Below are 15087 nucleotides of genomic sequence, written 5' to 3'. Positions count from 1 at the left end.
GAACATACTCTTAAAGGAACATACTCTTTGAGGGTGGGATAGACTTAGTAATGATATATATAACCTCTAGCAGTAGGCCGTGCACTGAAAGTACTAGGCTTCCTATTTGCTCTCTTGTGGGGAGATTTTGTCAGCTTTGATAAGTGACACAATCAAGAAGCCCAAACAGGGAGAGGCCCACATGGCAAGGTGCTGAAGGCTCCTATTAACAGATGGACAAGTGTGTTTGAAAACATAGGCTTCAGATAAGTGTTGCTCCAGCAGGACTGCAGACCTTGAGCCACTAGCTGAACACAAAACCTCTAACCCATGGAAACAGTAAGATAAAGCTTATTAAATTTGTATAACCAAATAGAGTATTTGCTTTTAATACTTAAAAAATTTTTCAAAAAAATGAGAAATGTTTTTAAAAAAACAACTCAATACACTAAGAACATACTAGATCGCCAAACGTAGGAAAAGCTGTACACTAACCAAACCTCAAAAGTATAAATCACTTTCTTATATATTATCTCTTGAGATTTTTATGGAAAACCTGATAGTACAACAAAAGCTAAAGAATTTCTACTAAGGTTCCAAAGTATGATTTAAAGAAAATATTTTTTGAATCTCACTTTAGGTTTCTTTCTGATAAGACTCATAGTACCTTGGGCTGGTTTTCAAGGATGGAAATGAAGCAAACGCATAACAATTAGTATTGGCCATCTAAATCTGAAATTTAAATGGTTACACTCTATATCTATTAAAGGTACTAACAAATCTTTTCATTAGTCCTTCTCAAAAGTTTTAGAATGGGAAAAGACTAGAACCAGGTGATGTTAACTGTGTTTTCTAAAGAGGACTCTTATAGAACTCTAAAAGAATAAAAGTAAGGAATTATTAAAAGTTCCACATTTTAGTTTCCTTTAGGACAGGATCTACACAAATGGACAGGTAATGAAAGAAATGGGGCTAGGGTATAGCCAGTGGTACAGTGCTTATCTAGAATGTGTGAGGCTCTCGATTCGATTCCAGTTCTGAAGAAGGAAGAAACAAGGAGGGGAGGAGAACTTTCTGCCTGCTTTATAGACATATAGTTTGGCTTTTATTTATTTAATTTCCATACACTTTCTACTGAAGTTGCAATTTTTTCCAAACAGAAGTACTAAGTAATTTAGATCTACATTCAAGAGATAAAAATGATAAAAATTTCATATGTATAAAGTACAGTTCCTATTACAAGCAAGACTTAAAATCTTTATTAGAACATTTCAATATTACTGTTTAAACTGAAAAGGAGATCTGAACAAATGAAAAATTTCAACTTACCAAACTGGAGTTTCTTCATAACGGCCACATATTTTTCTTCAAGTGATTTTAATACTGACAAAGGTTTGGGTTTCATAGCCACCTTCTTTGAGTATTCACCTAGTTTTTTTTCTGTTATTTAATATTTCAAAATAAATAACATAAGTATGTATTTTTGAGTTTAAAAACAATTTACTTCTGAGGTTCAAATTCTGAATTTCAAAAAAATCAAACTCTCCACTCCCATCTTACTATTTTACCATTTTGAGAACAAAGCATTTCTATTTCATAAACACCGTAACGGGCAATAACCTAATCAACTTTAAAAATAACAAACTGAAACAATAAATGAAAAATCATTGTTCTCTGTTGCTAATATATTAAATGTTGATTTAATCTGAATTCTCATATATAGCTTTAATGTCCTATTTTCTATTGCCAAAACAGCATTTTAAAATTCATGAGTAAACAAATTTATAGTGCACGCTCTCAGCCTACTAAATTTAGTCCTAGCAATCAGAGACAAATGTTTTCAAATTACAAATTATTCATGACTGAATCCTGACAGATAAAAACCTAAGAGAATAAACTGTGTCAAGTAAGTGCACTTGCCTGAAAACCATTAACATAATGGGAAGAGAAAGGCAGTATTCCAAAAGTGAATGAGATATCTCTGCATCAAATGAAAAGTAACATGAGAAGAAGGGTGTTGTACCTTGATTTGCTTGCCGCAAACTGGTGGTAGCTGCATAAACTATCTCAGCAGTCTTCTGGATATCTGGTACCAAAAGAGTAAGTCCTTCTGGTTCTTGATCAGAAGCATCTGGTTTCACTCCTGTTTTAACATTTTCCCTTTTCGATCTGAATTTTTTTAACATGGAAAGAAAATACAAGAAAAAATAAGTTCTGAGGAATGAAAATCAATACCTCCATAAATCAACAACAGTGGCTATAAATAAAAATAAGTGTGTACTATACTTGGCATATAGGATCTACAATAGGAATAGTCTAAGTTAGATTCACTACTGCTTTAGAAACCATGAGCTAATGCCTATGATAGATAAAAAAGTGATAAGAAGTTCTTCTCTTCTAATTAAACAAGACAAAACATAAAATTATACAAATGTTATACTCTAAAATACCTGCTACCTGGTATGTCCTTCACACCTTTAAATCTACATTTAATTATAAATACCTAGAGAAAGTGAAGTAACTTCTATTGCTTAAAGTTACAAATGGCTCTCTTCTATCTTCTAAGGACTTCGGAATCAAAAGAATCGCATGCAGTCTTTTAATTCTATTTGTGAAATTACTTAAGAGTATATTAATTTCTAAGAAATAAGGAACTTATTTCAGAGTAGCATGCAGATTCACTACTGGTTATCTTGCTTCTATATACTGAGCTTTTCATTAAACACTACATCTTAGGGTGTAAATTATTCCATTATTTCTTTAGGATCTAAAATACAACAGGCAATCAAACTAAACAGTGAATGTTTACATGAACTTTCTTTTTGTTCTCGCTTTTTTTTTTTAAACTTTGATTATGCTATTTCCTGAAACATGCTCTTGCTATGTTGTTCAGAGTGACCCTAAACTCACTATGCAGCCCAAGCTGGCCTCAAACTTGTGGTCATCCTCCTGCTTTAGCCTGAGCAGCCAGATTACAGGCATGTGTCACCCTGCCTGGTTTAAAAAACTTGATTACAATAAAAGACACACTGAAAGTAATCCCTCTCAAAATACTCCTTGCTTCAAACGTATGTGCCCATTGTTCTTGTCATTTTCTGAAGAAGTCCTAAAAGTCTTATTTGTGGTTTTTATGAGGGTGATCAGAACTATGGGGGATGTTGCTGTATCCATCCAACAGAAAGGCAGGCTCCTGAAATCATTATGGTTTGTCCTTGTCCATTGACTCTTGTGCTGTGAAACTCCTAGTTCTTCCCCAAAATCAAAAATGTTCATGAAAGGCGAACACTTTGAATTGATTCAGGGCAAATGAGGGAGCCAAGTTAACACAACTAAAAACATGAAAAAGGATGTCCAGAACTGTTTTAGAAAGTGGAAAAAACAACAGAATAAATGTATTTGAAATGAGAGCATGTATTCTGAGGGAAGTTAACAGCAATGTAACTTCTGCTATAATAAGATTTTAAAGTATCTATGGCATTTTAAAATAATACACTATATAGCCAACCTTATATCAAACTGTTCTAACAGGTTGTATTACAGCAAGGTTTTAGTGTATAGGACATCAAAATGTTTATTTAAATTTTCTAGATGAATACAGTAGTAATTTAATACAAGAGCCATTAAAGTCACAACTAAACATTATTTCCTTTTCTTCTTTTTCAACACTTAGCATGTCATTCACAAAACAAACATCTTTACTTAGTTTAACTTAAAAAAATCTGTATCTTCATTAACTCAGTAAACAAAAAATTTCAAACAAATCACACTCACATATAATCTAAACTATACAGCATTTATTTATTCTAGTTGAATACCTACCAACAAAAGGACTTTGCCATTATATTAAAACAGTGTTACAGAGAGTGGGCATGAAGCCTTGGAGAGTGTAACTACAACAGAATGTAGAAGAATCTGTAACAAAATAACGTCACCTACACACAAGCACAAACAAGCCTTTATCTCAAAGACAAAAATCTGCTCAGAAATTCAATGCTTAACAACAGATAAATAATAATTAGTAAAGCAAGATACTTATGCAGGCAGCAAGAGCAAATGTATACAGTATCACTCATGGATTTTGACTTTGGTTTCTACAGTATGTGCAAAACTTATATCCACAGATATTCTTAACTACAACGTACTCACTATATCTCACCTGGCAAGAGGACTTACGGAGTGAGGCACAATGTGTCAATGAATCACTGCACCTTCTCCCATATGTTCTCTTTTTATGTCCACTGAGAATATAAGAAGTCAGAGAGAACACAGGTCCACTTTCCTTTGCCATACAGGGAGCCAGGTGGCACATGTATTCTACACCATTTCAGCCATCAACATCTGTTGTGTGTGTGTATGCAGATATATGTATTTGCATATACAGTACATTGTAGAATACAGTGAATGCTTTAGAACTGAAATATCAAGACATTTTTACTGCTTGAGTCAATCCAGACAATGTCATCTTTTATAGTTGTGAAATAAAACTGAGACTACGGTTTAACAGTGAAGCTAGCCTCCCCACTTTTTTTTTTGGTACCAAGGATCAAACTCAGGACCTTACAATTGCGAAGCAGGCAGCAGAACCAATGAGCTAAATCCCCTACCCCAAGACATTTCTTAATAAAGCTTAATCAGATTCTTAATTGAATTTGTCAAAAACTGTTAATAAACAATGTTTATTGTTTCCGAGAATCAAGAAAAGTACAAAAGCTCTGCACAGTACCCTCTTTGAATTTATAAAGACTTTAACCTCCCCAACTATAGATGATTCTCTGTTACCAAGCCTTAAAAAAGTCTTAAGTACGAGGGCCACTAAACTGTAAGCTGCTTGAGAAAAAAGTTATGGTTTTATCTATAAGAAAAGTCTGTCATTAATGTGCTAAACCACTGTACTCTTCATAATAAATATTTCACTTAAAGAAACATATCTTGCCAAGCAAATAAGGAAGATATGAAAGTGAATCTTATTCCTTCCACAAAGGGGATTTTTTTTTTCCTTGAAAAAGCAAGAAGGCCTAACATGGAGAATGAACTATTTTCAATATAATCTAGAGATTTACTGTATTTACCACCACAATATAGGATATCCTTGAAAAAGCACTGACTGTAAATTTCAAGCCCTATTCATGAGTAGCAATTTCTTAATTCCAGTTTTTAAAAAATTAGGGAGAGGCTGTTAAAATAGTATAGATGGGATAGCAATTTTCTGTTTTTAAAATTTTAAACCCAAATTAGTTTTTAAGTATGATAATCCAGAAGTTTAAAGAAATGTTTTATACCAAACACATATAAGAAATGATCATATACCTCATATTAAGACAATGGTTGAATCATAAAGCAAATATATCTTAGACCTTTACATAGGTTCTAATGAAAATTTTTACTTTGAAAATTTCATTCACAAAAAACATACAGAAAAAAGGGATCGCCAACATGTGGCTGTATTGCAAATACATGAAGAACACACACTGCCTATTAGTGATTTTGACTATTCATTATCTGACATGAGACTACAGTGAGGAGTTTCCTTTCTATAAAAGTTGCAGGTTACTGTCAACCCATATGTAGGCCCAGCTCATGAAAAAAGGCCATACCTTAGCTCACATCCTGAAGTCTGTGTGAAAAGCTATTTGAGTTCAAGGCACCTAGCTGGAAGTAGGTCTCTGAGACTGACAATGGATCCAACATGGTAAAAGCAATCAGCGACGGCCGCTACCATGGTATCCGCTGCTTTGTGCATACGTTGAATCTGGCTGTGATCACTGCCCTGAAGAAATATGAGGAAGCAACTGAAGTTTCTACTATTGCACAGGATTATCTGCAAACATTTCCACTATGCTATGAATTCCAACTGAAAAGCTAATAAATCAAGCAAATTTGGGTTCTGTGAATTGTGATGTGAACTAGGATGTGAGCAAAATGGGCAGATCTTTCTTGTGAAAACAAAAGGAAAAAAGAAGCAATATCTCAGCATTCAGCTATACTGATGTGCCTCTACTAATAATACCACACAAATTAAGTGAGCTATTAAGAGTAAATATATACCACATCGGAATCATGTTCTGTTATAATACACAAACTGAAGACAACTTAACAGAGCTATTTTCTCAGAATTTAGGGAAAGACTTCTTTAAACCTTTGCCCTCCTAATTCTACAGCCAAAAGTATCACACAGTTGAAGTACTCATTTAAAGAGCCACTTGAAGAGGTTATCTGGAGACTACATGCTATGCAGTTTAGGCTGGCCTTGAATTCACGAAGTAACCCAGGCTGGCCTCAAACTCACAGCGATTCTCCTACCTCAGCCATCCATGTGCTAGAATTACAGATGTCTCCCACCACGCTGAGCTTCTCTTTTGTATTCTAAAACTGAATAATAACTGCTCATAAATAGGAGAGTGGTTTTATTTGAGTGGGTGTTTTTGTTTATTCTTAAAATATCAAGTACTATTCTCTCTCTCTTTTTTTATTTTTTTTTTATTTTATTTTTTTTTAATGTAGTTGAGACTGATCTGGAGCTCACTGTGTAGCCCACGCTGATCTCGAACTCACAGCGATCCTCCTGCCTCAGCCTCCTGAGTGCTGGGATTACAGGCCTGTGCCACCACGCCCGGCTCAAGTGTTATTCTCTTAACTCCTTAAATAATTTCTTCTTGAGAAAAGAATGAAAGATATAAAAATACAGGGTGTGAGCAGTAAAATCTTAGAGAAAACAAGGCTCAAGTACTATTCTCTTAACTCCTTAAATAATTTCTTCTTGAGAAAAGAATGAAAGATATAAAAATACAGGGTGTGAGCAGTAAAATCTTAGAGAAAACAATAATGTTTGAGGAGGAGCTCAGAGACACAAGAGAAAAAATATTTTATAATAAGCACAATGTGCCAATCTATGCAAGGAGATAACAAATTAGCTTCAAAATTCAGTAATGAAGAAAAATGTGTATCAATAACCAAGAAATTTTCAAGATGAAATGGGTTTTATTCATCCTTATTCAATTAATTTTTTCAATTAATTGAGCAAGGAAATCACAAAATGGGATAAAGCTGACCCAATCCTTATATAAGTGACTACACATAGTTCTGTCTGCTCATTTATTAGATACACAACAAAACACAATGAAGTGTAGTTTATACTGATAATGTAGTAATTATTAACAAGGTATAACTAAAATGCAATGTATAGCAAACGAAACATGCTGCCTCTTAATATATTATAGTTCTAATGTACATATTCTTCCAGGAAATGAAAAATGACGAGTAAAAGAAAAATATAAAAATGGTATAAAATCCACACTACTACATGTACTGTTGAAGATTATCAAAAGTAATGTCATAGGGCCGGGGATTTAGCTTAGTGGTGCTGCTGCCGGCCCCGCAAGCACAAAGTTCTGAGCTCGATCTCCCATAACCCCCATCAAATGCAGTAAAAGTACTTTATATTTTCTTAAAATATTTTTACTTCTTGGGAATCATTAAAAATTTTTATACATCTTAAATATCTAAAGATACTTCAAAAACCAGTCCATCTCCCCTATTTTAAATTAATCACGGATCCACACACATAAATGTTTTCGGGAGGGTGAATTCAGATGCATTTAACTGTGACATTTGGAGACGTACATTCTTATAGTGCTTCTACTCTACATTAGTAAGCCTGAAGCAAATCACAATTCTCCTCTGTTTTAAAAAGGGGGGATTCTGAACTACCTTAATTCTAAAGACTCCTTAACATTACACAGACAAGCTGGCAATATATTCAGAAATATTTGTTAAAAACTAAATGTTGCTTAGCAACAGATTTCAAATTCAGTGTTAAGATTGCCTGAGATTTTGTCTAACAGAGCTCATATAATTGAACAGAATAAAATGATCATTTTACATTAAAATGTTGCACTACCAAGGCCAAAATATTAAGTCAAAAATTCATAGAAGTTTTAAAATCACTTAATAGACTAAATTGTATTTTGGCATTTTGGGGAACCAACTAAAATTCAAGCCTACTGATTATATAAACCTAAGCAATCAAGATCTATTTAGGTTGGAAGTAGTAGTGGTGTATAAAAACAGAAGTATCCAGACTGAATCAATCAACTTCTCTGCCTTCATAATTATTGTTTTCCATGATACTGTAGGGAAATGATTCCTAGCTTTATTTATTAAAAATTTTATGGTTTTTGTGGTGTGTGTGTGTTTGTCTAGGGGTTGAACCCTGGGTGCTCAACACTACATCCCCAATCCTTTTTATTTTCATTTTGAAACATGATCTCCCTATGTTGCCTAGTTTGGCCTCACTCCTAATCTCACCTCACCCTCCGGAGTAGCTAGGGTTATAGGCTGTGCCACCACACCCGGGCTGCCCTCAGTAGTTTTTTATTTAGGGGGATAAGAGCAGTGCTGGGGATTTGAACACTGGGCCTTTGCAGTGGGGTACATTCCTAGCTTTCTCTAAATTTTCAACACAAGATCTCAGTAGGTCACTAAACCTGTCCAGACTGGGTGCCAAGTTGTGATACCCTTATCTTACCTCCCAGGCATGTGCCAGCCACCATGTCCAACTAGTAGCAAGTTTTTAATGTTAAACTCTAATTGTGTCGATCTATGTTAAGCAAGAACAATAAGTATTTTCCTGCCTACTACATCTAGCAAGGCAAACAACATATCCTTAAACAACTGTGAAACTGTAAATCCTATGTATTACCTCCTTATGTTTATTATATACCAGTAACTCTAAACAACTATTTATTTACTAGCATTTATCCATAGTATGGCTGACTGGTTTATTCTCAAGAAACTGAAAAGAACATTAATAAAACACAGGAGCTGGAACAGAAATACTGTACTAGTCAAAATTAATTAAAAAAGGACAGAACAAGAGATAATATTTTTGTTTTTCATCTCCCTAAGTCACAGATCTGACAGTTATGATAATTCATTTTCACCATATTTTGATCCTTATAATTGATTCAAAACTAGGTATAGAAGTACTGGGCTCAAGCATTCTATTCACAGGTTATCTTTACATGTGTTAGGACTGCTCAAACTCGATGTACATCTTTTGCCTGAAACTTTCCAATCTATCACTCCCACTCCTTAGGAAGCTATTTCTTCCCACTTACTGTAGGCCTACAAATCAAGAGTACTACATAAAACAATCATTAAACTATATAACTAAGAAGTTAAGACCAAAATTAAGTGTTAGGATAAATGAGTGTGTTTTTCTGCATTAGGCAAGAAAAATCTTTCAAACATGAAGTAAATGAATATTGCCACCTGGCAGCACCTGAAAATTATGGTAACAAAAGTTCTCAAATTTTAAAAATAATTAAGACAAAGTCGAGCATGGTGGTGCATGCCTGTAATCCCAGCACTCAGGAGGCTGAGGCAGGAGGATCGCTGTGAGTTTGAGACCAGCTTGGGTTACAAAGCGAGTTCCAGGTTAGTCTCAACTACATATTGAGACCTTGTCTCAAAAAACAAACAAACAAAACAAAAGACATGTTTAAATACACTCACACACACCCCAACTCTGCAGGACAAGTATAACCATTTGGTACTACAAACATTTGCTTAAAAAAACAAAATAAAACAAAACACCCAGGCTCTCAAACTCTGGCCAAGGGCATGAATTTCACCTGGGGTTTAAGTCCTGGATGGGTGAATACCAAAATCTTTTTATTCTATGTAGGTGCTTACTCTGGTAGTAGACCAGAGCATTAATTTGAAATTCCCTTTGATTTTTCTTTAAAAAAAAAAAAAATCTCTTTGTTGTTTGTTTTCTGATATGGTGTCTCACAATGTAATCCATGCTGGCTTGAAATTTAAAATCTTCTTGCCTCAGTCTCCTGAATGCTGAGATTACAGATGTGCACCACCATCACATCCAGCTCGCCCTCTGACCATTCTAGTGAAGTGATTACGAAGGCCTAAAGAACAATCCAATATGGTTCAGGTGAATGCACTTAAAAAGAATTAATACTTCAGCCATTTGCCCATTTTTGTTCCAACTATTATAAAAAATTTTCCACTGATTAAGAACTAAAACATTTTGAGACAGCAACATCCTGAAATACTGTACTTCTTACTGTTTAGATTTTAAGTGTTAAGTGATGATAGAAAATGTAGAAGATTCCATTTAACAATATAGATACAGTTAAGGTATATTTTTAAAATGCTATAAAGCTAAAGCATAAAACATGTCATGTATATTCCTAAAAACATTTTAATTTCTCAAGACAATCTTGAGAATTTCTTCCCTATTTTGTCTTTCAGTTTAAAACTGCCAAGCGTTGAATGCAAAATTCTCTACTTTGAAGTGCTATACCTAACTTTTCTTAACTTCATGTAGAATGTTATTCCTAAATTGTCTTAATCTAAGTGCTTACTCATAGCTAACAGTATTATTAATCAGTTTGTCTATGTGAACTTTTACACTAAACACTAGGAAGTTGTAATGAATTGTGGCTCTTTTTGGTGCCAGGGATTGAACTCAGGACCTTGCGCTTGCTAGGCAGGTGCTGTGCCACTGCCACTGAGCTACAACCCAGCCCCAAATTTTGACTCTTGATAGGAAGTGTTAGAAGAGATGGTAAAGAATAGACATCGTGAATTAAAAGATATAAATATATTACAAACTGTGCCACTATAAACACGGGTGAGCATTTATCACTGTGGTATGACGCTTTTAGTTCTTTTGGAAAGATACCCAGCAGAGGGATGGCTGGGTCAAATGGAACCTCTAATCCTAGTTCTCTGAGCTATCTCCATATTGATTTCCATAGTGGTTGCACCAGTCTGCACTCCCACCAACAATGCAGAAGGATTCCTTTCTCCCCACAACCCTGCCAACATTTGTTATTGGTTGATTTCCTCATAGCAGCCATTTTTTCTGGAGTGAGGGGGAATCTCAGTGTTGTTTTCTTCTTGGAAACAGCTCATTTGCCCACCAGTTGGAGACTGAATAAAGATATGGTTTTTCTATAAAATGGAATACTACTCAGCCATAAAGAATGAGAAATTAGTCATTCATAGGAAAATGGATGCATATCGAGGATATATTCTTAAGTGAAATAAGTCACACATGTGTATATACCAAATAGTTTCTCTGGTGTGAAAAACTATAATGGTACATAAGATCCTAATGGTATAATTCACAATGTGAAATAGGAAGAAAAGGGCTAAAAGTGTAGGGGAAATGGGAAGGGTAGAGGAAAGGAAATAAGGGGAAAAATATGAGAAAATTAAAAAATGGAAATAAAGTATTTGTAAATAGGGAAAGGAGGAGGGGGTGAAAGGAGGGCAGAGTTAAGGCGAAAAATGAGAGTCAAGACCTGTCATGTAAAGGTACAAGATTCACAATGATGAATGTAACTGCACTGTATACCTAAAATGTACCAATAAACTCAATGAGGAAAAAAAGAATACAAAGAAGATAGTAATATAGTGCTTTTAGTAAATTCATAATGCAATTTATCTAAGAAAATATTGAGATTTTAGAAAACAAACTAAATCACAAAAGAATTAGTCTTAGCTGCTACCGTGCAATGTGAACAAATTCACCAAATCACACAAGAAAGGTGAAACAGATGAAAAGCATACTTTCTTGAATAATGCTCTAGTTTATACCAAATAGCAGACACATCAGAATACTATAAAAATTGGTCACCAAGTAGAGATGATCATATTATTAAAGTATAAGCATAATTAAGCAAAATTAGAAACATGCCTTAACATCTTATTTCAAAAATTTTAAATTCAGAGGATAATTTTCAGACATGTATATGTGTGTGCTTTTATATGTATATACCTTACATGTAACAGTAAAAACTATAATTACATTACTGCCTGATTCGGTGGGTTACCTTTTATTAAAACAAAAGTACCTTCAGGTTAAAAAGTTACTTCTCTTTTTCTGGGGCACCAGGGATTGAACTCAGGATCTTGTGCTTGAGAGGCAGGTCGCAGCACCACTGAGCTAAATCCCCAGCCCAGTCACTTCTTTATGTATATTATATGAATCAGTACTCTGAAAGAAGAAATCTGCCTTGGAAAAAAGTGACAATATCTTAGAACAACACCACAGACCTACATTAAGATACTACGGCTAAAAAAGAATAAAGGCTATCACTGTGGGCAAGGAAATTAAAAAAAAAAAAAAAAAAAGAGGAACATGTTAAATTATGAGAAGGATAGCACACAATTCGATATCATAGCCACATTTCAAAATAAAAATCAAGGTTAGTTTGGTTGACTTTAGTTCCTTGATTTAGCACAGAGGGAAAAGCAAAAAGGAGAGAGTTAAAGAACATCTTCCCACTTCTTGTCCTTATTCTACTTGTTAGTTTTCATTTGCTTCTACAAGAGGGACATATCCTTTAGACAGTTCCCAAAGTGGCAGGAAGGTATTAGTGGAAGTTAGAAATGTGAATAACTGCATGACAGTGAGGAAGCAATACGAGAGAAAACAAAATCTCAGGACACTTTTTGCTTAATTCTATAATGTTTATAAATTTTCCTTTATAAAATAGAGAGCACTGGTGGTTTTGGAGACTATTTTTGTTTTGGTTTGTTCACATTATATTTATTTTTAACATCCTCAGAAAAGAAACTATAGCAATGGAAAATACGCCAGTGGTTAGAAGAAGGCTTGATAGTTTTGTAGAAGCAGCAGGAAGTTTTTTAAGGAGTATGAAACTTAATAGCTCCTGTTTATGACTGTGATTACAGGAATCAAAACATGTATTTAAGTTCATAGAATACAGATCAAATTACTCCAAATGCACCACATTGTATTTATTTTTCCAACCCTCAAACCCCTTTTGGCAGGCTCTCCCTGTGTTGCTGAGGCTGGTCTCGAATTTCTAACCTCAAATGTTCACACCAGCAAGAATCAATTTTTTGCCAGGCATGGTGGCATACACCTGAGGTTGAGGTAGGAAGACTGAGAAGAGCTTGAGGCCAGCTGGCTGGAACTACATAGTACGTTTAAAACTAGTCTGAACTACATAGCAAGACCTTATCTCAAAAACCCAAAAGATCAACATTTTTGGTGATACTGGACTTTGCACATGCTGGCAAGCATTCTTCCACTAAGCCTTTGCTAAATGTAATGATGCCCAAAGGAGATACACAGACACACACACACACACACACACACACACACACACACACCTAGACACACAGATGGATACCTAAAATATAGATCTCCTTCATTCTTTGCTGGTCTTGCATAATCTTACATTTATGGATATACCATAGTTCAAGTAAACCTGTGTTGATGAGCATGGATTTTACTTTTCCAATTTTTAATTTTACATACAAAATGAAAATCACTGTTCCTTGATTGTGCTTTTTTGAGAAGCTAAGTTAAGGTATGTATGTATTTATACTGGGGATTGAACTAAGGACTTTTCACTTGCAAGGCAGGTGACAGCACCACTGAGCTAAATCCGTGGCCCAAGGTTTTTATTTTGAAGGAAAGTAAGTGTACATTATTTTATTCTCATTAAAGAGTTCATACATTTTTATACTCCTACTTATGGCAAATGGTAATGGTTCTGACATGATAATAATTTGAAGTTTTTCTTTTAATAATCAAGCTTTTCTTTTTAAAAAATCAGCTTATCTTAAAATATTATTGTTTTCAATCATGAAAACTATCTGCATGATCAAATTAATAAAATCCCACTCTCATATGATTTTACTTTTGGATAAATTCCAAAATAATATACATACAAGGCAGGCCAGGGATTTAGCTCAGTGGTGCCACCGCCTACCTCACAAGCACAAGGTCTGGAGTTCAATCCCCAGTACCAAAACAAACAAAAAAACACATATACACACCCAACATCAGATAAATTATATTTTAAAAATCTGGCTGCTGCATATTTTCTACAGTTCTTGCTTAAATGACAGCTTTTTAGGAAATAGAATAACGTGAACATGTACATAGCTCCACTCCATTTTTCCTAGCTCTTAAAAGACTTCTCCAAAAGAGAGAGAGAGAGAGAGAAATATAATAATTAATATTCCTTATAAATGAGTGGGATTCTATCAAGTTTGGAGATGATAGCTTTCTGTCAAACTAGGTCAGTCAAACAACCAAGGAGTAGGATCAGTTTTAGAAAGCTATACCTGGGATTAGATACTTCAGAGTCTTATCTGTGAACAAAGCAAGCCTTGTTCCCAGAACCATTATGTGACAGCACCTAAACTCTACTGACTTGAAAATTTGAGTTACACGCTTGCTTTTCAAAGTCAGATGACTAGAACACAGAATATATTGCTACCTACAAACTAATTTCCTGTAAGTCCACAATGTACACCAAACTGTAAGACCCTAGAAATGGCAGGACAGACACAGGACACATACAGCTCTACCTGCTGAGACAGAAAAAATGAAAATCTCTTTCAACCATTGGAACGATAGCTCAGTTTTGTTCCACTTCTTTATTTTAATCACTCACCTATGATATGAGACTATCTTTTCATAGCACAACTCAGATCAGATCTCTGTTGAAAACCTTTCAGTGGCCCATCCTCACTTTTCTTTTTTTTGGTACCGGGGATTGAACTTGTGACCTTGTGCTTGTGAGGCAGATAGTAGCCTCAACTGAGCTAAATCCCCAACCCTCTCACTTTTAGAAGTAAATCAGTGAGCCCTCTTCATCTTCTACTCCCAGATTTCTTCTCTAGCTTCATCTCCTACCTTATACCCATAACTTATACCCAGGGCACATCAAAGTTTCATAGGTTCTCTGAGCATGTGATAACTTTCTTTCATTGCTAACATTGTTTCCACAGTCTGAAACACAAACACTACCCTTCATCATTTAACTAATTCCTACTTAACCTTTAGGTTTCCAAAGCTGAGCAAACTCTCCTTTAGTGTCTTCTACTTCTACTAATAAGTCTTGTATTGTGTTACTAAGAGTGCCTGATTATTCATTCTTCCATTTAAAATCAGCCCCTTAGAAAGAGGATCCAGCACCAGAGATTTAACTCAGTGGTTCCACCTCCACCTCCGGCCTCGCAAGCACAAGGTCCTGAGTTCAATCCCAGGAAGGAACAATGGAAGGGAGGGAGGAAGGGAGGGAGGGAGCGAGGGAGGGA

The 15087-nt window shown here is 35.0% G+C and overlaps 1 protein-coding gene across 1 annotated transcript in view; it reads right to left on the bottom strand.

Moving 5' to 3' along the window:
• Positions 1-15087, bottom strand: part of Birc6 (baculoviral IAP repeat containing 6) — a 189449-nt gene that overhangs the window by 17891 nt on the left and 156471 nt on the right. Inside the window, exons 67-68 of the mRNA XM_033762215.1 lie at positions 2003-2148; positions 1309-1419 (exon numbers count right to left, since the gene is read on the bottom strand). Of these exons, the coding sequence (XP_033618106.1) occupies positions 1309-1419; positions 2003-2148 (257 nt within the window). The remainder of the gene's footprint in view (positions 1-1308; positions 1420-2002; positions 2149-15087) is intronic.

Source organism: Fukomys damarensis, unplaced genomic scaffold (assembly GCF_012274545.1).
Source record: "Fukomys damarensis isolate Sample0158 unplaced genomic scaffold, DMR_v1.0_HiC HiC_scaffold_2, whole genome shotgun sequence".
Taxonomy (NCBI): Eukaryota; Metazoa; Chordata; class Mammalia; order Rodentia; family Bathyergidae; genus Fukomys; species Fukomys damarensis.
This window is presented reverse-complemented; position numbering and strand designations above follow the sequence as displayed.